At 39.6% G+C, this 24,719-nt stretch overlaps 1 protein-coding gene across 1 annotated transcript in view; it reads left to right on the top strand.

Annotated features, from left to right (window-relative positions):
• Positions 1 to 24,719, top strand: part of CD47 (CD47 molecule) — a 61,782-nt gene that overhangs the window by 20,464 nt on the left and 16,599 nt on the right. The window contains exons 3-5 of the mRNA XM_045286148.1: positions 5,167 to 5,256; positions 21,054 to 21,161; positions 24,574 to 24,666. Coding sequence (XP_045142083.1) covers positions 5,167 to 5,256; positions 21,054 to 21,161; positions 24,574 to 24,666 — 291 coding nt within the window. The remainder of the gene's footprint in view (positions 1 to 5,166; positions 5,257 to 21,053; positions 21,162 to 24,573; positions 24,667 to 24,719) is intronic.

Raw genomic sequence — 24,719 nt, 5'->3', positions numbered from 1 at the left:
TAATATGATTTGTTTCTCCAGTACTCCACAGGTATAATGTGTTAGTCTGGGTACTTTGGAGAAACAAATCCATAGAAACTCATGTATAAAAGAGAGTTTTATATAAAGGTTAAGTGCACATCAAGAACACATCCCAACCCAGTGCTACCCAAGCCTACAAGTCCAACATCAACCCATATGTCCAACACCAATCCACAAAGTCCTCCTCCACCTCACAAAACAGACGCAATGATGCCGACTGCAGGAGGAAAGCTGTATCAGTGAACGTGTAAGCATCTCCGCGCTGACAGGGTTCTCCACATGGCTGCTCCAGCACCCAGTGCTGCATCGGGGTAGGTCCATGTGGCTTTTCCTTGGGGATGTCTTTCAGGAGATGAACCCTGTCAGCTGAAGTAGGGAACTGGCTAAGGCAGCTGCACCCTGGTCAACCATCACAAAGCAAGAGACCCGAGAACTGGAAGGGAGAGGCTCACCGAGCCATTTATCCCTCCACCCTTCATTTAACCCCACGTTTATTGGCCAGGGTGGCACAATAAACTATCTGAAAAAATAATGAATTTTCCCATGAACTTTTTGAAACTCTTTTATGCATTGTTATATTTGCAACACACACAACTATGTGTATGGATTTATCCTCTGCAAACCATTTTATGAACATGTTGTATCCCCGTTACTATTGTTGCTGGACTGTATAATTGTATTTATCGTGGTTGTCTTTTACTTTTGCATACTTCTCAGCGTCTTCCTCTTTGCTTTGGTCGTATTGTGCTGACTTCCTCCATTTTACATACTGTCTTTCTCTCCACCAAATTTAGCAGGCATCTATCAGCTGCCTAGGGATTTCCCTTTCCTTCCCCTCACTTTCCTGGTAACTGTGTGAGAATGTTTGGTCCATGACTCAAGTGGTCCCATACAAGCATTGTCTCTTTGTGATTGACTTAGGTCACTCAGCATCATGTCATCCATGTGATGAGTTATTTCACAGAATCTTTGTTATTCCTCAATGTTGTGCAGTAATCCATTGTGTGCGTGTACCATAGTTTGTTCATCCATTTGTCTGTTGATGAACACTTAGGTGGTTTCCATATTTTTGTTAATTTGAATAATACTGCAGTTATCATGGGAATGCTTATGTCATAGCTCTTTTGTTTTTCTAGGAATGGAATTCCTGGGTAATATGGTATTTCTATTTCTACCTTTTCAAGGCTATTTCCATACCATTTTCCAGAGTGGCTGTGTCATTTTATATTTCCACTCGTAGTATATGAGAGTTCCTACTTCCCTACAACCTTGCCAATATTTATCGTTCTCCAGGTTTATTTATTTATTTATTTATCAATCAGCGTTGCAATTGCCAAGATATGATGGGCTTTCATTGTGGTTTTGATGTGCATCTTTGCAACGCCTAGTGGTTGGAAGCATTTCTTTGTGTATTTGTAGCTGCCTTAATGACTTCCTTGGGAATATCCTTTGTCTACTTTTTAATTGAGCTATTTTTTTATTGTTGAAGTGATGAATTTTTCTATAAATTTTAGAATTAGTCTCTTGTCATATATGTTATAGCGCCCCAGTTTTCCCTATCTATAGGCTCTTTTTTTACTTTTTACTCTTTTGGAGAAGTCTTTTGATGTGCAAAGGATGTAATTATCTTAGGACAGCAGTTCTCAACCTATGGGTCGTGATGCCTTTGGGGGTCGAACGACCCTTTCACAGAGGTCGCTGATTCATAACAGTAGCAAAATTAAGTGATGAAGTAGCAACAAAAATAATTTTAAGGGAGGTCACCACAACATGAGGAACTGTATTAAAGGGTTGTTGCATTAGGAAGGTTGAGAACCACTGTCTTAGGAGGCCCCACTTATATCATTTGTCTTCTGCTGCTTGTGCATTTTTAGTTATGTTTTACAGTCTAGTGATGACATATATTAGGGCCTGTAGGTTTGTCATTTTTCTATGAGCTTAGTTTCAGGTTTTATATTTAGATGCTTGATCCATCTTGTTTTTCCTATGATTTGAGTATGGATCCTATTTCATTTTTCTGCAAATGTATAGCCAGTTTTTCCAGGACCATTTATTAAAGAATGAGAGAAAGATGAGGCTTTCTACTCTTGTACGATGTGCACTGTCGGAAACCTGAGGGGCAATTCTACTCTATCATAGCGGGTTACTGTGAGCCCAGAATCTATGCAATGGCAATCATAAACTTATTAAGGAGATAATCGGTTCCTTATTTAATAGAGTGTAACCCTTTGCTGAAAATCATCTGTCCATAGGTAGATTGACTTCTGGGTTCTCAATTCTATTCCAGTGGTTTAGGTATCTGTTGAACTTGTATCAGGCTGTTTTGATATCGGGCTATGTGAGGCCTCCTATCTTGTTCTACAGTAATTCTCTGTTCTCTGGAGTCTCTTTCCTTTACAGATAAAGTTAATGATTAGTTTTTCCTTCTCATTAAAGAATGTAGTTGGAACTTGGGTTGGGTTTGTATCTCCAGATCTGTGTGGGTAGTGTTAGCATTTCCACAATGTATGTCTTCCTCACGCATGAGTGTGGTATAGTTCTCCATTTATGTCAGGCCTTTTTGGTTTCATTTATGTGGTGGATTGGGTTGACTGATTTTGTAAGGCTGAACCATCCTTACTTTCCTGTTATGAATCCCACTTGGTCATATGTATCATTATTTCCTCTTGAAAGTATCCCACGTAACTCTTAATTTTTCTTCTATTTTGATTGCTCCTCAAACTAATTAGCATCAAGAGATTGTCCTTCTACTGATTTTCAGTAGTGTAGTTATACTCTACTATTGAGTTATCTATTTCTGATACATTATTGTTCATCCAAAAGTTCTAGTTTTGTTTGTTTTTTGTATGAGTTCTGTATAATTTGTTTTTTTGTACCTGTACTGCCTTCCTGATTTCTAGGGTTCATATGTGGTTTTCATGATTTTGTATATCGTCCCGTAATCTCTTTGTGGATCTTACAGATGTCTTTTAAATTCTTTATCAGGTAGCTCTTGTACCATTTCTTCCTCTAGGACAGTGGTTCTCAACCTTCCTAATGCCGTGACCCTTTTAATACAGTTCTTCGTGTTGTAATGACCCCCCCAACCATAAAATTGTTTTCATTGCTACTTCATAACTGTACTTTCGCTACTGTTATGAATCAGGCGACCCCTGTGAAAGGGTCGTTCGACCCCCAAAGGGGTCACGACCCACAGATTGAGAACCACTGGTCTAGGGGGTTTTCTGCCTCTTTAATTTGTTCGTTTATTTGCATCTTGTCCTGTTTCTTAATATGATTTTGCGTTGTCGTCTGCCTCCCAAGGCATTTGGGTGCTATTTTTATTGTTGATTGTGTATTTGTTTACTTTATCCCAATTTGTGTATGTGTGTGTTTATTTTAGAGCTGGTGCAGAGGGTGTATTTGACCCCTCAGTTTGAGTTGGGCAGCCAAGGGGCAGGGAATGTCCCCACCACTGGATGGGTTGGGACGGCTTGGCTGAATTAGGGATGGTGTCTGGGAGCACAGGAATGCTCTGCACCTTACTGGTGGGCAGAGTCAGTTTGTTCAGGGGTCGCACAAGTGGAGGGAGTGTGGGAACACGTGTCCCTGCATTTCAGTGAGGGGCATGCTTGAGCAGACATCTGGAGGCCCAGGAACACCCTCTGTTCAGGTGGCTTGGAGGAGAGGGTCCCTAGTCTTCCCAGGTGGTTAGTTCTGCCACCCAGCCTGCCTCTTGGGTCTGGTTCTTTGCTGCTGTCTGTGGGGGGCGCGCCGCTCTCCCTCTGAAAGTTCCTTTCTTTGGCTCTGTTCCTATCTTGCTGGCCTTGCTGCACTCCAGATAGGTCTACGCAGTGTCTCTGTCTCCTACTAGGATCTTGTGAAGCTGGTTTCCTTAGGCTCCTCATCTAGGCTCGCTGCCGACACTATGACAAGATGGCCTAAGAAGGGCCCCCTCTGCCCCGGGTCTCTCCTCGTGCTCTCTTTTTGATTACCTTCTTTTTCTGGTTGGCGTTCAATCCAGTTATTATCCTTTCATTTGATGTCCTGGGTTCCACGATTGTCAACTGCATGTGTTTTATTTGATTTGGGCGATCTTTGTTGTAGAGGGACAGAATTGGTGGTGGTGCGGGGGGCGGGGCGGGATCTGATTAAGTCACCATCTTGATCCTCCACTTCCAGTTCTGGTTTCAAACCCTTCCCATCTATTAACTTTGATAATTATCAAAGTTGTCCTTTAAGGTATAGATTCTATATTATATTCATATAATAGTTCTGTCCTGAAGAAGAGAGAGGTATTAAGGTGGTGTCAACGTTGCATAACATGTTAGAGTTGGGTTTCAAACTTAGGCAGCGTAACCATACAGCTCGGTTCTAAGCAACTGTGTCGGGCCACCTCCTTCCACTAAAGGCATGGGTTAGCGGAAATAGAACAATAGTAGCATTTTGCTTTGTTAAAAAATGTTGTTATGTAAATAAGCTTTATATATAATTTATGTGACATTCTGGGTTATACATTGGGCTACTAATCACCAGGTCAGCAGTTCAAATCCACCAAATGCTCTGTGGGAGAAAGATAAGGCTTTTTGTTCCCATAAAGATTTATAGCCTCAGAACCCCTACATAGGGTCTCTGTGAATCAGAATCAACTTAATGGTAGTGGGTGTGTGTTTAGTATGAGACCATGGCTTTGATCATTGCTGTTTTCTCTCTCTGCAATAAAGATTAGTTTATTATCCTATGCCATCAAATTGGTTCCAGTTCATAACAGCCCCATAGGTAAGAGTAGTACTGCGTCATGGGTTTCCCAGGCTGTCAGTCTTCGCAAGAATTCACCAGGTCTTTTCTCCCCAGGGCAGAGGCTGTGTTCCAACTCTGATATCTCTGTCAGTAGGTGAGTGCGGGAACATTGTCCCAGCAGGGTTCCTTATACAATATCATAAATAGGTTGTCAAATGATTTATAATAGAAAATGAGGAGCTGATGCCAGGGCCTTAGGTGGAGAGCAAATGTCTTGAGAATGATGAGGGCAATGAATGTACAAATGCGCTTTACACAATTGATGTATGTATGGGTTGTGATAAGGGTTGCATGAGCCCCTAATAAAATGATATAAAAATGATTATAATAAGTCCTAATTGTGATTTTTGTTTTCTTTTCCCCTAGTTTCCTGGTTTTCTCCAAAAGAAAATATTCTCATCATTATTTTCCCAATTTTGGCTATACTTCTGTCCTGGGGACAGTTTGGTATTGTGAGTAAGTATTATTATTACTTTAAATATTTTTTGTTGTAGTGATGAAATAGTTGTTTCTGGGAGTCAATATAAGTGGAGTATTCACATTTAACAAAGGGTTGTACTAAAAAGAATGTGATTGTAATAAATACGAATATGTCATTTGAATATGAATGTTAATATTCTCCTTGAGGTTTATATTATCCCCTATATTTTGCATATTTCCATTTTATTAAAAGTTCACTAAAATTCATAACCTGGTTACTTATTTGTTTATTTTGCCTTGTAAGGATACTGGGAAAACTAATAATACTAATAATTATAGTATTTTAAATTCATGTATTTTAATGTTTCAGATTATTTGCATACATATTATTTGACAGTCACAACCTATATTCGTGTTTAGAAATTACTATGCTTTTTCAGATTAAGATTCTAATTATATCCTGTCATCACACTTAGCTATGTAATCATGTGACCATACTTTGTAGGCAAATGTTGATGCTGTGTCAGATTTAGCATTACTAATATAGAATTGCCACAACTGGTATAATAAGTAGTCCACATTTTGATTGATATTTATTCTCAACCACATTTCCATACCAGTTTGATACAGGAAACTTACTAAAATAATGAAGCCCTCAGAAGACTGTTGTCTAAACATTTAAAATATGAGAATTATTCCTAGTCTCCCTGTAGGACATTAAGATAATCATCGAAGGCCAGTAAACACTCAAGTCAAGAAATAAATAACACTGACATTACTTATTTTGTAGCCTTTTTAGAGGAGTGAGTTGGTCTTGTATATTTCACGAATCTTACTTTGCTCAGAAGTGCATTAAACCATGTATCTTGACATTGATGTGTACATGTGGAAAGGATATGGCTGGTTATGTATTTTAAGGGTTCTTGCTGTGTGGCGCTCTACAGAAATGCTATTTGATTTCAAAGGTGTTCTTAACTTTTATCACAAAGGAGAAAATGGGAAAGAATGGACTGACAGTGATAACTGTCAAGAATTTTCACAACTTGGAGTTTCAAGGCAGTGTCTAGACTACCTTAGGAAGTTCTCTTAGAATCTCAGTCTACCTTTTATATCAAGAAAATGAATGGTACTCAAGACCTATCCAGGCTTCACTGGTGTCAGAGAAAGCCTTCAGACAGTATTGGCAAACCAGACTTTCAGAGCAAAAGCATGTGATTTGGGTAGGGAACAGTCTCGTTTAAGGTCATGAATTTATTTCACAGCCCTGTGGTTTGTTGATTTCGGATTGATAGATATTTGCTGATCATGACACTATTATTAGTGGCATTATTATTCATGGAGCGAACCAGGAGAGAGTAATATGGTTTAGTTCTCTCTGTTCAGTATCAACTTTATTTTCACAAAATAAGCCTTTACAGGTGTTTTTTTTTTTGGCTTAAAAAAATAATACTTGTACTCACCGTCCCTAGGTCAATTCTGACTCCCAATGACTCTGAAAGGTAGAGTAGACTGCCCCTTTGGGTTTACAAGGCTATAAATCTTTACAGGAACAGAAAGCCTCATCTTCCTCCCAAAGGAGAGGCTGGTGGGTTTGAACTGCTGACCTTGTAGCTAGCAGCCCATTCACTATGCCACCTGAGCTCCTTTGAACACCTTAAGTCAGTGGTTCTCAACTTTCCTAATGCCGCAACCCTTTGGTACAGGTCCTCATGTTGTGGTGACCCCCATTCATAAAATTGTTTTCAATACTACTTCATAACTGTAACTTTGCTACTGTTATGAATCGTCATGTAAATATCTGAAATGCAGGATATATTTTCATTGTTACAAATTGAATATAATTAAACATAAAGCACAGTGATTAATCACAAAACATATGTAATTATATATTGTAAAATATTTATGTGTTTTCCGATGGTCTTAGGCAACTCCTGTGAAAGGGTCGTTCAACCCCCAAAGGGATCGCGACCCACAGGTTGAGAACCGCTGCCTTAAGTAATATAGGAAGCTGTGGAGAAAAATAAAAATCGTTTATAGTCCCACAGCCTAGAAGTTCACTATTAACTTACTTTAGTTAATTTTAACTAAAATTAACTTCCCATTGTCTTTTTTCTATATTTTTATTCTTTCTTTTTTAAAAAATGGAATTGCTTTTATACATACTCGTACATCCTGATTTTCCCTCCTGTCTTCAGAAATCTTTTTATAGCTGCCCCTGCTCTACTTTTATGGATATACTATGAATTACTTAACTCATCTTGATGGATATTAAGGGTGTTTCTTTTCTTCTGATACTATGAAAGTCACTCCACTAAAGATCTGTAAGACTGGAAATGACAAAATTATTTTAAGGCTCTTGATACATACTGCCACAATGTTTTCAGAAACACTGTAATAGCCATATTGCAGAGGAGAATTCCTGTCTTTCACCTCACAGCTCTTATGATGTTATTCTGAAGTCTTTGCTCATTTGATATGGGGGGAAATGTGCTTTAATTTTCCTTTTTGTGTAGTGAAGTGTTCTTTTTAATAATCATTCTGCAGTTTGTGTTTTAGGGAAGGTGCTTATGAGCTTAAAGAAATATTTTGGTGGGGCTTCAAAAAGTTTGTAGATAAATTCCATTATCTTTGAATTCCGTGTTTCCCTGAGCTTTTTTTTTTTTTTTTTTTAATTAATCATTTTTTTGGGGCTCATACAATTCATCACAATACATAGATCAATTGTGTAAAGCACATCTATACATTTGTTGCCCTCATCATTCCCAAAATTCTCTTGCCTCTTGGGTTCCCTGAGCTTTTTAAAGCACCGTGTACATGTGGTACTGAGGGCAGGGGAAAGGACACCTGTTTACTCGACTTGAGGACAGGGAAGCCAACCCAATCCATTACCACGGAGGCAGTTCTTACTCATGACCTTCCCGTGCCCTTCAGGGCAGGACTGCCTTCCACAGGATTTCCTGGGCTGGGATCACAACAGAAGCCGATCACTGAGTCTGTCTTCCCAGGACCCTGGGGTGAATTTGATCCTTCTGGTTGGTAGCTGAGAGTAAACTGTTCACATCTCCCAGGAACTTTTGATGCTGAGTGTAACCGTAGTTAAACATTTGTGTGCAAAGCAGCCTTCACCTGAAATTGCGTTCTCTTCTCCCAGGAAGGAACTCTGGGAGTAGGTACTATTGGTATTCTCATCGATATGCAGTGGAGACAAAACCAAGTTAAGCATTTTGCTGGGTTGCTTAGTGGGCTCACTCCTATGCTTTATTAGGGAAGAGTCCTGGTGTCCTAATCAGTCACGTGTTGGGCTGCCATCTGCATGGCCCATAGTATGAACCCAGGCACCGCTCTTCAGGAGAAAGACTGGGTTTTCTGCTCCCGTAAACAGTCACAGTTTCCGAAACTCACAGGACATTGCCGAGTCAGCATTGACTGGATGGCACTGAGTTTGTTGTTGAGTTAGCAACGTGTACTATACTAGCGAGTTCTGTTGGCATCATGGGCTTTGATCCGAAAGGTTGGCAGTTCAAAACCATCAGTGGCTCAGCAGGAGAAAGGCGGAGCTTTAAACTCCAGTAAACAGTGACAGGCTCAAAAACTCAAGGGGCGTTTCTACCCTGTCTTTAGGATTGCTATGAGTTGGCATCGACTCGATGGCAGTGAGTTACACTATACTACAAGAGCCCTGCTGGTGTAGTGGTTAGCTGTTAGGCTGCAAACTGCAGGGTCAGCGGTGTCCCTCAGGAGAAAGGTGTGATTTTCTACACCTGTGAAGAGTTCAGAGACCCACAGGGCCACATCCTGTTGCTATGTGCCCAAATGGACGAACTGGTAGTGAGTTCTGCAAGCCTTGGGCTACGAACTGCAAAGCCTGCTGGTCCACCAATTGCTCCTGGAAGAGAGATGAGTTCCCAGCTTTGGGAAATATGCACAGCCATGGAAACCCAAGGAAAGTCGCTCGGAGTTGGAATTGATTTGATGGCTACCTCTGTCTAGAATTTCTTTGGAAAAGGTTTTCTCCATAAAATGTGGACCGGGTACCTGTATCTAGGTACACAACAGAGTTGATGAGATTATTAATGATTGAGGCTGCTGTAGACCTTATTTGTTTATTCAGGAAATACCTGTTTACAAGGAGCCTATTCATTGCTAGGCTTGGATCTAAATACTAGCAACTTGGCTGTGAAGCCCATATTGCCCCTGGCTTTATAGCACTCAGATTTAGTGGAGGAAATGTATATATACATACTGCATGCCTTACAGTCTATCTTTGGGGTAGCTATGGCTCTAAATCTAATTTTCTGTTGGCTCACTCTTGTCTGTGCCACGGGATTTTGCCAAGTGGGAAAGTATCTGTATTTAGTTACACTTTTTAAAGAATCTTGTTTGCTTCAACCTCTAAGATAGTAATAGTAGCTCAAGTCCATGAATTACTGCTTTCCATCTTTCTAACCCCTCTTAACTAAGGTGACCAGACGTCCCGCTTGTGGCGGGACAGTCCAGATTTTTAACAATTTTACCCACATCCCGCGCCGTTTCAAAAAAGTCTCAATTTTTTGAAAGAATGCACGACAAGCTAGGGTATACGGTTTTCGGCTGCCATGTGGCAATTTCGCCAGGATATGAGTTTTATCAATGGTGTCCCGCTTTACCAATGTTAAAATCTGGTCACCTTACTCTTAACTGTCTGATAACAGTTATTGACTATACTTGATGGCAAGGTGTTTTTCCATATGTCTCTTGTTGCCGAAGGATAACTAGGACCTTTCAGTAAAGCCAACAAGTGATGCAGTTACTTTGGGTCTAAAGAATGTATTTATTAGTTTCTTTTTAGTGTCTGTTGCTCGGTACTGCTCACTTGTGTCTGACTTGTCGTAACCCTGTGTACAACAGAGTGTTGTACCTGCCGTGCCGCCCTCACAGTTCTCATGTTTGAACCCGTGGTGGCACCTGCGGTGTCAGTTCATCTTGTTGACGAACTCTATTTTACCAAGCTGGAGGTCCTTTCCGGGGCTTGGTCTCTCCTGGTAACATGTTCTTTTGGGCACAGTGGATCTGTGTATTCCTTCCCATCTTCTTTTGATGCTTCCTGCATCAACTGGAGGCTTGGTTTTTGTTTTGGTTTTTTTTTCAAGATCTTTCAGTTTAAGATTTGCTGAGCCTGTTCTTCCTTATTGATCTTTTGCATGTTTCATTATAATATTTTAGCTTGTCTTCATGTACTGCCCTTTGAAATTTTCTGTTCGACTCTTTTACTTCCTTTCTTCTATTTGCCTTAGTTATTCTACAGTTAAGAGCAAGTTTCAGAGTTTCTTTGGATATCCACTTGGATCTTTTCTTTATTTCCTGTCGTTCAGTTTGTGAATCCACACAGTCGGAATACCTTGGTATAGTCAATAAAACACAAGTAATTCTATTTCTGGTATTTTTTGCTTTTAACTAAGATTCATCTGATAACCAACAATGATATCTCTTGAATCTGGCCTGAATCTCTGGCAGCTCTCTGTCAATGGACTGCTGCAACCGTTGTTGGATGATCTTCAGCAAAATTTTACTTGCATGAGATATCAATGCTGCTTCTCTAAGACTGGCTCTTGTTCGGGCACTTTCCTTTGGAATGGGTTCAACTTTGGATCTCTTCTAGTCAGTTGGCCAAGTAGCTGTCCTACCATTTTTTGGCATAGATGGGTAAGTGCTCCCAGTGTTCCATCAGCTTGCTGGAACATTTCAGTTAATGTTCCATCAATTCCTGGAATGTGGTTTTCGGCTAATGTTTTAGTGGAGCTTGAACTTCTTCCTTCAGCACCATTGGATATTGGTCACATGCTACCTCTTGAAGTGGTTGAATGTTAACTAGTTCTTTTAGGAACAGTGGCTCTGTATATTCTTTGCATCTTCTCTTCATGCTTCCTGCACCATTGAATAGTTTGTCTGTAGAATCTTTCAATATTGCACTGGAGGCTTGAATTTTTTAAAAAATTTCTTTCAATTTAAGATATGCCAAGTGTGTGCTTCCCTTTTGGGTTTCTAGTTCGAAGTCTTTGCATATTTTATTATCATACTTGACTTTGTTTTCTCGAGCTGCCCTTTGAAATTTTCTGTTCAGCTCTTTGACATCATCATTTCTTTCATTTGCTTTAGGTTTTCTATGATTTAGAACAAGATTCTGACATCCACTTTGATCGTTTTTTGCTCTCCTGTCCTTCCCCCGCCCTCGGGGCCCGTCCTCTGGCACTGTCTCCGACAATGTCCTGCTTCTGTTCATTAGGCCTTCAGGATCTGACAGTGTTGTGAAGCTCTGCAAAAGGGTTTCAGTGGCTACTTGGTCTGAAGTAGGCAGCCAAGTCCTGCACAGTCACGTGGTGGGGTGGTAAAAATTCATATAGGTAGTAAAAATACATATTGCAAAAAATTAACCAAATCAACAGTTTTTTACAAGTAGAATTCAGTAATAACATTGATTATGTTTAGCATTCTATGTGATGATAACCCTATCAGTTTCCACATTCTGTCACCATTCACAGAATCTTAGTGACCCTTTAAGCTAATATTCCCCTTTATCCTTTACATCCAGGCCTGGCAGCCACTAATAAAAGTTGGTCTATGTACATTTTCCTATTTCATGAAAGACCATCCTATAGTTGTTCTTTTGTGACAGACTTTTTTCACTCAGATTAATCTTTTCAAGATTCATACATGTTGTAGCCTATGTCCGGATTTTACTTTGCTTTTTGACTGAGTAGTATTCCATTATATAGATTAACCACATTTTTTATACTCATTTATCTGTATAAGGACTTGCTTCCACCTTTTGGCAAATCATAAGGACCCAAATTAGGCTCTGTGAAAGATGCCTAATGATTTACAATTGAAATTTCACAAATTGCCCTTATTTGATAAGAATTCGCATGAATGTTTTTATGTTGGAGAAGAAGTCTCTGGTGAGATTTTCCCTGGAAACATTTCTGGGGGAGGCTTAGCTCCCTTTCCCAAATCCTTCATGTTCAGCAGATGCTCCTACTCTTCTTTGGTCCTGTAGAAAGTCAGCGAGCAGATCGCCCCGAGCACCACACCAAACCGCCCCGTGACTCTTGCTCTTGAGCAGGTCACTTTTGCTCTCACTGAATCACCTCCGCATTTTGGCAGACGCTGCTTTGACTGTCCATTGAGTTCAAGATTGTATGGTGAAGCTCGTTGAACCACTTGGGATGTGTTTGGTGCTGCCTCTTGTTGCTCCTGTTAATCATCTCTTTTCTTCCGTTAAAACACAAACCAGATTTTCCTCAAATTTTGATGTAACTGTTCTGCCCCTGTGGGCTTCAACGTCCACATTCTCTCATCCTTTAAAACAAGTTATCCATTTCTAAACTGCGGATTTTTAAAACATTATCACTCTACACTTTTTGTAACCTCAATGATTCCACCATTATTCAACTATGCTTCACCATAAGTTTGACCATAAGTTCTCATTTCTCCCCATCCTCAACAGCACCTGTACTGTCTGTGCTTTTGTTTGGTTCGTCATCGTGCCCATGCCAGTGCGGTGACGTGTTGTCTCCTTGGGGTGTCAGTTTGCGTTTCGCCAACGACTACTGAGGTTGAGCGTTCTTTCACGTGCTCGTTGGCTATTTGAATGTTCTTTTTAGTGGAGTGCCTATTCTTAATTTCCTTTATTTTTAATTGGTTGTTTTTCTTTTTGTGATAAGACATTCAATATTTTGGATATTACCCTTTTTTGAGACAATATTCCGCCCCCCACTTTATAGGTTGTTTTCACATTGTAGATAGTCTTTCAATGCAGAAAAGTTTTTAATTTGATAAAATAAAAATACAGTTTATCATTTTCTTATACTTTTGGTTTCATGTCACAAAATCCATTCTTAAAAATTAGATCATGACACATTAACTCTTTTCCTTCTGAGAGTTTGATGATTTACTTTTCTACTTTAGGTCTTTGATCCATTTGAGTTAATTTTTTAAAATGGTGTGAGGTATGGGTGGGCCCACCTTCCTTCTTTTGCATGTGGACATACAGTTTACCGTGTTAGGGACTCTTCTTCCTGTTATTGAGTGGACTTGGCACCATTATCAAAAATCAATTGATCATCGGTTCATGGGCTTATATATGGACTCTCACTTTTATTTCACTTGTTTATATTTCTGTCATTATACCAGTATGAAGCTCTTTTGATTTTTGTAGCTTTACAGTATGTTTTTAAAGCAGGAAAAGTGAGTCTTCCTACATTGTTCCGCCTCCCCCTCCCAAGATTTGTACAACTGAGGTCCGTTAGCATTCTGTAAAAACCTGGAATATTTACATGTTTCCCCAGAACTACAAAAATGGTTAGCCTTTTGATGGGGATTGTTGTCGTTGCTTTTCAATGCCATCGAATCGGTTCTGACCCACAGCGACGCTGTGCACAACAGAAGGAAACCCTGCACGGTTCTGCACCATCCTCACAACTGTTCCTGTGCCCACGCCCATCGTTGCCGCCACAATGTCAGTCCATCTCTCTGAGGGTCTTCCTCTCCTTCACTGCCCCTCTACTTTACCTAACCCAGTGTCCTTCTCCAGGGACTGGTCTCAAGCCTCCAAGCAGCGTGCTGGCCATACTTCTTCCAAGGCAGATCGGTTTGTCCTTGAAGTAGTCGTAGTACCTTCCATATTATTCTCCAGCACCACAATTCAAATGCATCAATTCTTCTCTATTAAATAGCCAACTTTTTTGTTTTATCTTCATATCAAAGCCTTCCTCCAATCCTGATGCTGCATTCTTCTTCATATAAGCCAAAAGCTTCTCTGATTATTTGCTCAGCCTATAGATTGAATCAGTATGGTGAGAGGCTATAACCTTGCTGCACTCCTTTACTGGTTTTAAAGCATGCAGTATGATGGGGATTGTTGGGACAGTTAACATTGTAACAGTAATAAGTCTTCCAGTCCGTGAACATAGGATGTCCTTCCATGTATGTATATATGTATTCTTTACACTTATTTTGGTAATGTAGTATATAATTTTCAGTATATAAATTTTTCACCTTGAATAAGTACATTCTTGGATGATGTATTGTTTTAGATGCTATTAAACATGCCTCTTTACTTCTCAGTGTGTTCATTGGTGGCATATTAAAATCTGAGTGTTGATCTTTATCTTGCCACTTTTCTAAATGTATTAACTCATAATACTTCTCTTTGGGAATTTTTAGCATTTGTGTGGATTTGTTTATAAGCCTGTTCCCTGCAGAAAGGGATAGTTTTACTCTATCCCTTTTACTCCCCAAAAGGGATAGGATACATTGTATTCTTTTTATGATTTTTATGAATTCTGGCTGAGGACAGTGGTAAATAGCAGTTATGATCATTGACGTCCTTGTCTTGTCCTTATCCTAAGGGGAAAGCTCAGTCTTTCTTCATTAAGTGAGATGGTAGTTTCTTTATATCAAAACTGACCAGTATCCCAAGACGCCATTGATCCCACTGAAGAAGTACCATGAAAAGACATCCAGACTCCGCGCTGGACTACAGACAATATTTTGAAAACAGAGGGATCTTAGAGAAAAGGTTCCTAACTACTTTCAGCTGTAACTTTAATTTATGAAACTCTCTGCTTGGCAAACATTCCTAGTAGAAGAAACAGATTTTTAATGGTATTGGATGAGGGGCTTCAAAAAGTTCATGTAAAATTCTAATATCTTTTAGTTATATGTTTCCACAAACTTTCTGAAGCACTTTGACTTTCCTGGAAACCAGACCATTTCACAGTCCCTCACTCCGTTGACATCTAGTTTATGGCTTATTTTTCCACATCACTTTTTCAACACAAATGACGCGCTCTCTTTCCTTGAAGCTCGTCAAGTCCTTCCCTCCAGCGTCACTGTTCCTGCAGAGTGAAGGTGCCCGCTCCATTGCTGACCATCTCCCTCAGCCGTCTAAGATCTTCCTCTTCTCTCCAAGCTTTATTGCATGCAGCATGTCCTCAGCTCTGCACAGAACGGAAGGAATAGAAATGATGACTAGTGGAATCTTAATATAATAAATGTGAAAAAAACTACTTATGTTCCATGGCTTTACTGTTTTGTCACCACCCCCCTCCCATAAGCTTCTTGGTTATAAATATATGGAGAAAGGAAAAAGATACTAAAACTGATTTTTAGTACACTAATGTAAAACGCACACTGATATGAAAGTATTTTACTTTTTGTAGAGACATCAAAGGTAGTATGAACAAGAGTCCCTTCTTTTCGCTGCAGCAGCTAGAATATCGAGCATCTTTTCTATGCCTTGGGGAAAGCTGTTGGGATCAGCTTCCAATAGTATGTATGTCCCTTGCGTTTTCAATGCCGTGAACTATCTCTGAATTCCCTTAATGCCAAGTTTTCTGTTGGGGTCACATCCTCTGGGACATCGTCATTCTTTTTGTCACTACTCCATTTCTCTTGTTTGCTAATCATTTTGCCTTCTCTAACTGCGTAGCAAGTCTCTGGAGGGGCAGTGGTGTCAACATTTCCATGGTCAGCTCCTTCTTTGGCACCTCCATTTGCTTTCTATTTGAATTTTATTTCCAGCATTGTTATTTTTATGTCTTTGCCACCCAGCTTCCTTATTTGATTATCTATTACAAACTGCCACGTGGGTTTCTTACTGGGAGACAGAAGGTAACGTAGCGACACGCCTTGATGCCTGGGCATGGACTGAATAGATAGATGCACAGTAGCCAGTCCCCGCTTGTCATTTGCACAGTGAGTTGTGGACTAAAGAGAGAGCACTGAAGTTTGCACTTTGTGGGATTACATTCAATGTCATTTATACAGTAGTATATACTCGTGTATAAGCGAGGTTTGTAGCACTTTTTAAATGCTGTTTTTGTGGTAAAATTAGGTGCCTCGGCTGATATTCGGGTCGGCTTATACTCGAGTATATACAATAACTTAAATTTGATCCATATTTTTGAGGAGACTGGTATGTAACTAAACTCTAGTAAGTATAATTCAGTCATCTTAGAACCATGCAATGGGAGGATTGATTATCTGCCATCTATTTCATATTGGTGCCTTCTAGAAAGCGTTCTTGTTCTTCTCTAGTTCTCTGTTCCCTACCCAAGATGATAGGAACCCTGATGGTGTGGTGGTTATGCATTAGGCTGCTAACTGAGAGGTCAGCAGTTTGAAACCACCAGCAGCTCCCTGGGAGAAAGATGGGTCTTTCTACTCCTGTAAAGAATACAGTCTCAGAAACCCACCGGGGCAGTTCCACCATTTTCTAAGGATTTTGGCTTCTCCTGGAGGGGTTGGGGGTGGCCCAGGGTTCTGTAATTGGATAGGATCTCTTTCGGTGTCACTCTTGGGAAATCAAAGGAAAAGAATTCTCCATCACAACATTCTGCAGCTTCTGCTAAATCCTTGAGTCTGGTCTTGAGGATTACGTACATATTGAAAGCATTTAGTCCCCGAATTTCTTTCGAGATTAGAAAAATAATTCTAAAAAGAAATAAGGATCTAAACATGCACCAGGAAAAGCCTATCTAGCCCTATAACGCCTGAATTTTTAATTTCAGGAAAGATTTTTTTTTTGTTTTTATTCTTTACTTTCATAGTTATCAATATATATTAATATATACATTTAATTAAATGTTACAAAAACATCGCGCTTGGCATTGTAGGGCTATGAAGACGATCAAGTATCATTGCAATAAATATTTACAGACTCCTTCTTCAGAGTGGTTTATGTACTGAGTTTGTGTGCATTCTGTTCAACAGTCTTAAGCTCCCAGTGCATTCTCTCGGCTCTGTCCACACAGTCACCACATTCCGTTATTAAAGAATGTGATTGCAGACTTTATGGTAGGACGAACCAAACCAAACTACAGTTCAGCATTTTACTTTTTTATAGCCAGGTAGTTGCTGTTTCCCTGAGCCCTTTCCAAATCCAAACATCTCAACTTCCTGCATATATTTTATCTAAAAGTCTAGGGAAGTCTGGAATTGAAAGCAGGAGTAATAATTAAGAACATGCTCCTTTAATCTTTTATATTCAAATTCCTGGCTGTTGGAAAGGTTGGGTTCTTTCATTCCTGGAGGTTACAGACCAGCAATGTGAGTTCTAGTTGGTGCTCAATGTAACAAATTATTTCATGGAAGCGAGTTGGACAGTATGTGGAACTTAGTGTTACAATTATTTTACTTGCCTTCTCAGGACTAAGCAGTGTAGAATTGGCCCTAGTGTTTACTTCTCTCCAACACTAATTTTGCAAGCCTTCATTTTAAAATGATTGTATTAGAAATGTTTTACATAATAAAATGTTAAATTAGTTTTAAGTTTTGAAATTTTATCTTCATTTAACAGCATTACAATAATAAAACAGGATGCACACCTTCTTTATTGATCTGTTTTTAATCTGATGTCTGTGTCTCTCCTCACTAATCACTTAGTAAGGGGCCATCTGACTGTCATGTCCTTGAGCATGCTCAATAAGTTTTTCCTTGAGGAATTGAATTCGTGGATTTTATTTTTTGTTGTCATAGACTACAATCTCTATGGACCTATATTTATTTATCATATTCAGTCTTAGTTGGTCCAGGAGTATTAATGTGATCTATTGATTCCTAAATTGACCTATAATTTCACTACATTCATTGCATCAGTCACAACCAGAACGCTGTGTTGCGTATGCTTGTTATCACTCAAAAGGAGACAAAACCCAAAACAGACTCAGTGCCCTCACGTCGATTGTGATTGATAGCAATGGGATAGGACAGGGTAGTACTGCCTCTGGTGGGTTCTGAAACTAACTCTTTACTGGAGTGAAAGCTCTTTTTCCCCCAAAGAGCAGTTTGTGGTTTCTAACGGCTGGCGTTGCAGTTAGCACAGGGGCCACCGCACCCCCACGCCGTCTGGACACCAGGAAATCGGAATGCTCCGTCTCCTCATACATACCATTAGCTGTTTCAGGTGGCTACAGGACCCTGCTGCTGCCTTTCTTTCTCATGACTCTGAAAGATTAGACCTGGAGGGACTTTCTTCAGCTAGATTATATCTACATCTTTTCTTTATCTGGAGAATGAATGAACGAGCCAGCCTAGCTAAACTTAATTTTATATAAAAGAGAAAATCCTAGAATTCCTAACATTCCAGGGGGGGAAAAGTGATATTGGCCTCTGTCAAAGAGCAGTATGGTTTTGAGCTTTTGTTAAAAATATAAATATTGTTGTTCCGCGTATATCTTTACTTTTCATGTTTATTTTCAGTACTTGTAGGGGAGGAGAATCTTTAAAAGCATACAGAGTTTTAAAGTTGTGTTAACAGAATGTCTTGCAAAGTAGATAGAAAATTATAGCAGGAATTTGGTAGAGTCTGCTGTTAAGAGCACAATAGATTATCTGTGTGTTGATGGTCAGCATTTAGGGCATTGCTTGGATTTATTTTCTTTGTTACACTTAATGTTCTGATAAATTTTATTTCGAAGGACAAGGCGTGATCGCCAATATAGGCCATGCCGAACCCTGTATGGCCTCTGTCTATACCAGACCCATTCCTTGTCCTTCAGCAACATTGACAAACCTGACAACTGGATGAAACAAGCTGTGGACCCTGCTAAAAAAGTGGCCGTTGTGAGCCAAGAAAGGTGGCCAAAAGAAACTCTTTCCAAAGGCTGGAAACATGGAGATATTATCTTATAATTTCTGGTTTACTTAAGTAGCTCTCACTAATGTACTTGTTAGAGACTGCTGCTCAATTTAAGCAAGAGTGAGGCAGACCTGGGAAGAGTAGTGAAATCAATCAAAAGCAACTGAGAAGATACCTAGCATGAGGATCCTTATGCTCAAAGAGAAAGGTATTTTATAATGGAGCACTTGCCAGCAGGGATATTTTGTGTTGATTTTTTTTTTGGTGGTGATGGTGGCTGTATTCTTCTCTTGTAACTCTTCTAAGCCTGAAGAAGTTGAAACTTATATGCATTTCAAATGCTTTATTTTTGCATGAAATTCTGCTGGACTCTAAGACAAATTCTTAGTAGCTCCTTTATGAATTGAATTAAAACTGAAAGAATCTCTAGTGAATGTTTGATTGATTATGAGGTACATTTTAACTGCTTCTATTTTATTACCTTTGCAGAACTTTTAAGCTATATATAGTTAACAGTATTCATGAGATTGAAATGGAAACCTGCCATATGTCTAGATGAAATTCCCTTTGCTACCTGTTGCTATGTCTTTGGTGACCTGTGCCCTCAGCTTCATTTGAGCTAGTGTTAGCATCTTGGGAAAAGGAAAAGCGAAAACTCTTTGCCTTTCAGAAAGCCTGTGATACAAGTAGTAGTCACATAAATTCTGAGGCTTGCTGGAGGTAACAGATTAAATAAAAATTTAAGGAAATGTCCATGTGAGATTTCTTACTCATTTCAGATGAGTGTGGGATTTTGACTCAGATTCAGGATTGATAATTTGTTAGCGGCCCTTCATCTCTAAAGCAGAGCTTCAAATGGATGCATTTCGGTTCAGACCCCTGCTGAAAATGTGCATTTCCATCACAGACCTACTGAATCTGAGTCCAACAAGATCCCCAGGTGATCTTTATGTCTTGTAAAATTTTAGAGCCCCTGCTCTGCCAGTGGTTCTCAGCGTTGGTCTCTAATCAGCAGCATCAGCACTAGGAACTCGTAAGAAATGCAAATTATCAGCCAGGGGTCAAAGCCTTGCCCTAAAGAGAATGAAATGAAAATCTAAAATATGAGTTGTTAGAGATTTAAACACCTTTCGGGTGTCTATAGTATTCCTTAAACATAGATTTTTATCAAGGACATTTGGGGTTCTGTTTATTGTGTTCATTATCTTTTTATCTGTGGGCCATTTTAGGAGGGACATTAACCACTAGCCCTGACCTTGACGGTGTTTGTGTGCCTCCACAGGAGGGGCACTCTGATCATTGGCGTGTTGAATATCCATGTGTGGATTGCAGTCAGAAGACTCGTATTCACACATGCTCCCCCCTACTGAATCAGTCTGTGTTTAGGTCAACTTGGACTACTGTCTTGGCAAAAATATAATTTTAATATTAACCAAAACCCCTGAAGAATGTGAATATCAAAATAAGTAATGTTTTAGACGTATTCAGGAAAAGTCTGAGTCACGTGATGCAAGAGTAGCGTATTAGATGACTTACTATAGCTTTGGAGTTAACTTTTGTTAAGTTCTTTTACTTGAATCCGTTTACACATTTTCCCCTCGGTGATTTCACTCGAGTGTGATTTCTTCCGTGTTTATTTTCTATCTTTTAATTCCCCCCCCCAAATCAAAATTCCTACATTATGTGATGTTTTACTAATTTTTTGTAACGTGGGGTAGCCTCTCTTTTCCTCAGTCTTGTCAGAAATCCAGTTATGTTCCGCCAGCATTGATAGCTATCGCTGTCCCCTGGGCAGGAATTTGCTCCTCAGGAGTCTGGAGACGGTTTTGATGAACACAAGGAAGAAGTTTTATAAACGGAGTCAATGTGCAGGGTGCTACTAAGCATCTTCTAGTATCCAACAGAAACTTAACCTGACTCCAATGTGAATAATGCTGATAGCGAGAAAGTCTAGTGTCTAAAAATGCATTCTTTAAAGTGTAGGGAGCCTAAAGCTTCAACTACGAGTTCAGCTTCCATATTGATAGTACTAGACACTTATCCGCTCATTTGTTTTGAAAATTCAGAGTGACCCAATTTGAGATGAAGGAATTGTTTCCTAAAACTTATTAAGTTATAGTAACTCAATCAGTTTGTCTATGCATTTGATAAGTTACCGGAATGACTTTAGTTCTTGATGTTGGGTTCATGTAATTCTTTTGTTTTGTTTTTTTAGCACTTAAATATACATCCAATCGTACGAACGAAAAAACCATCCTTATGTTTGTCACTGGCCTGATCCTCACCATAATTGTTATAGTTGGAGCCATTCTCTTCGTCCCTGGTAAGATGCACCGTGCCGTGAGGGCGGGTGGGGCTTCGGGTGAGGGAATGCCAAAGGAGGGTGTATTGTTTCCTAGAACTATTATAACAAATAACCACAAATTGAGTGACTTAAAACGGGGCCTAAAAGTCAAATCAAGGCATTCCACGGGGCTCCTTCCCTCCGAGGTTCTACAGGAGAGAGAATGCCTTTTCTGGTCTCATTGAGACCATATCACATTGCCAGCTCCTGCCTCTGTGAATGATCAGCATTGTGTTCTCTGTGTCAGATTTCCCTCTGCTTCTCTTTGATCAGGACGCGTGTCATTGGATTTAGTGTCCTTCCAGATAAGCCAGGATAAGTTCTTTCTTTAAGGATTATTAATAACTCTTTAGCCATATAAAAACACAGATTCCAGGGACTATATTGTGGGGGTCACGACTCAACCCATGACAGTCTGCCCTCTGACCTCCAAAGATTCATGTTTGTTCCATGTGCAAAATACATATACAACATCCCACCATCCCCCAAAGTCTTAACACATTCATCGCATTACCTCAAAATACCATCTAAGTGGCATCAACTCAGAGTTGCAAATTTCATCATCTAAATGAGTTATGTGTGAAGCTCCGTCCTGGGGGAAAATTTTTTCTCTTTATCTATGGCAGTGGTTCTCAACGTTCCTAATGCCACGGCCCTTTAATACAGTTCCTCATGTTGTGGCGACCCCAACCATAAAACTATTTTCATTGCTACTTCATAACTGTAATTTTGCTACTGTTATGAACCGGGTGACCCCTGTGAAAGGTTGAGAACCGCTGATCTATGGCCTTGTGGAATTGGAAAACAAGCCGTTTGCCTCCACAATGAAATGGGGTAAGAGCCATAGGATAGCATTTCTGTTCTAACAGGGAGAGTCCAGAAGGAACAAAGGAACCATCTATCCAAGCAAGTTCAGAATCCAGCAAGTCAAATCCCATTAGGTTTTAAAGCCTAAGAATAGCCCCATGTGATCCGACTCAAGGCTTTACTGCTCCGGCCCAAGGCTCTGTCCTAAGAGCTAGTCTTCCTTTATTTCTTGAAGGGTGGGTGGCACGTGATTGCTGATGAGTAGTTTTATTGGCCTATTTCTTCCTGTAGAATTGTGGAGCTCTGATGCCTTCTTCTATTGTGTCCTTTCTCAGTCCCTTTGGCCCAAGCTGCCAGTGTTTCTGTTGATGAAATCTTGTTAAAAATCTTGTGGATTCTCCCATGTATATCACAGTAACTCACCATTACACAAGAGATTGCCACAGATCTTTTCTAGAAAATCCCATCTCTTTGCCTGACTTCTGGTTGAGTAAATCCACAAGTCATATGCCTAATTTCATCTGGAAAAGGTTGCCTAGTTATACATCTTTGGCCCTCTCTTTAGAGCATGGGTTACTAACAGTGAACATCCTAATTTTAGCCTCTTTGCAGTCACTATAGACTGAGAATTTCTGAAATCACTCAGGGATTTTTTTATAACAATTTTTCCTCAATTTACTTTTTTTTTCTCTTGTGTTTTACTATGAGCAGCAAGAAAAAACAATCTATACCTTCAGTTTGCTTGGAAATCTTTTCAGCTAAATAATCCAGGTTAATTCACTTACAAGTTCTGCTTTCCAAATCGCTAGATGACACAATTCAGGCAAAAGTCCTGCCACTATATAACATGAACTGCCTTCTAACTTTCAGTCGCATGTCCTCATTCTTTCTAAGACTTCACCAGAAATGGCTTTAGCATCCATATTTCTATCACTAGTCTATTCAAGGCAGTCTAGGTGTGTTTTGTCAACATACATCAGAATTCTACCACCTTCGACTCATTATCCAGTTTCAAAGTGCCTTCCATATTTTTAGGTACTTGTAGCTTTCCACATTCTGGTATCGAACTCCGTTTCCCGCATTCACAGCCTTCTAGTTAATTCTGACTCATAACCTCTTTGCATTACTGAGACTGTTAACTCTTTATGGTAGTGTAAAGCCTCGTCTTTCTCCCACAGAGTGGCTAGTGGTTTTGAACTGTTGACCTTGCGGTTAGCAGCCAACACGTAATCGATGCACTACACCTTTAGGGCTCCTTGCATTATTTTTCTGGAGATGTCAACAAATTACCACAAACTGAGTGGCTTAACACTTAGACCTTCTCTCACAGGTCTGGAGTACAGAGGTCTGAAGTCAGGGTCTCACCAGGGCATCATTCCCTTCTTGAGGTCTTTTGTTATTGCCTCCTTGTCTGTGGTCTCATCACACCTTTCTGCCTCTGGTCACATTGCTGCCCCTCTTCCCAGTCTCTGCCCCACTGTCTCTGCCTTGTAAAGACGCTTGTTAGATTTAGAGCCTACTCATATAAGCCAGGATAACCTCCCTCTTAAATTTTACTCTCCTTTTTATGTAAGATAGTCAGTCTATCCAAAGTCAACCAGTTGTTTTTCAAATATTTCTTCTGAAATTGTCTCCTTCCTTTCTATTCTACCACTCCCAAGTTACAAAAACCCATGTTCACTCTTTTGCCATGTAAGCTGATATTCACAACTTTGGAGGATTAGGACATGGCCATATATTTGGGGCCACTGTTCAATTCACTAAAGAGACAGACTTAATTGGCCAAAACATGAGCGGGAATGGCCATGGGGAAAAGTTTTCCTAAAATAGTAACTAATATTGCGGGGAGTTGGGTGGGTACAGGAGGGTGCAGTGGGAAGTAAGTGTATGCAGCTTAGGGAAAGAAAACAAAGATTTGAATGCAGAATAATAGACAGTAGCAAAGCCGTTATTTCGTGAGGAACAAGGCCAGATAGATGTAATATTTAGATTTAGCAGATGGGTTTTTGTAACTTGGGAGTGGTAGAATAGAAAAGAAGGAGACAATTTCAGAAGAAATATTTGAAAAACAACTGGTTGACTTTGGATAGATTGACTATCTTACATAAAAAGGAGAGTAAAATAGTCTCCACACTTTCTCCCCTGAAATCCTACAAACACAGACTTGGAGCCTGTAAGGTTTCAACATGTGGAAACTTAGATATTAAGACTTAAATGTCTTGATGAATATGAATCTGGAGCTAACTACTTGTGTGGAAGCTTTGAATCATGAAAAAGCATCCATTATCATCTGACAGGAACTCCAGGGTCACAGAATATTATTGATGACATAAAGTACAAGTAGGAGTGATTGAAATTTAAATATTCTTACCATGATTCTGTTTATATCCTTTTTCTTAAACAGTGAGCATTGTTACTTGCTTTTGTTTGATGTTTTATGGGGAACTGTATTTTTTAACCTTTTCTTAGTTTTGAAGAATAGTATTGAGATTAATATATTTTAAAAAGTAGTTGCTTCAAATTCTCACAAGATAGGACGTACATAGGAAAACACGTCTTATGTAGTACTTTTATTTCTTAGCAGGTGAATATTCAGTAAAGAATGCTTCTGGTCTTGGTTTAATTACAATTCCGACGGTGGTATTAATATTACTTCAGTGCTGTGCTTTTATGACAGGTAAGTGTTTTGTTTTAGCACAATTTTACTTACCTTTTTTCATTTAAAAATAG

This window comes from Echinops telfairi, unplaced genomic scaffold (genome assembly GCF_000313985.2).
Source record: "Echinops telfairi isolate 266 unplaced genomic scaffold, ASM31398v2 ScPeMD7_6;HRSCAF=24_0, whole genome shotgun sequence".
NCBI classification, from domain to species: Eukaryota; Metazoa; Chordata; class Mammalia; order Afrosoricida; family Tenrecidae; genus Echinops; species Echinops telfairi.
This window is presented reverse-complemented; position numbering and strand designations above follow the sequence as displayed.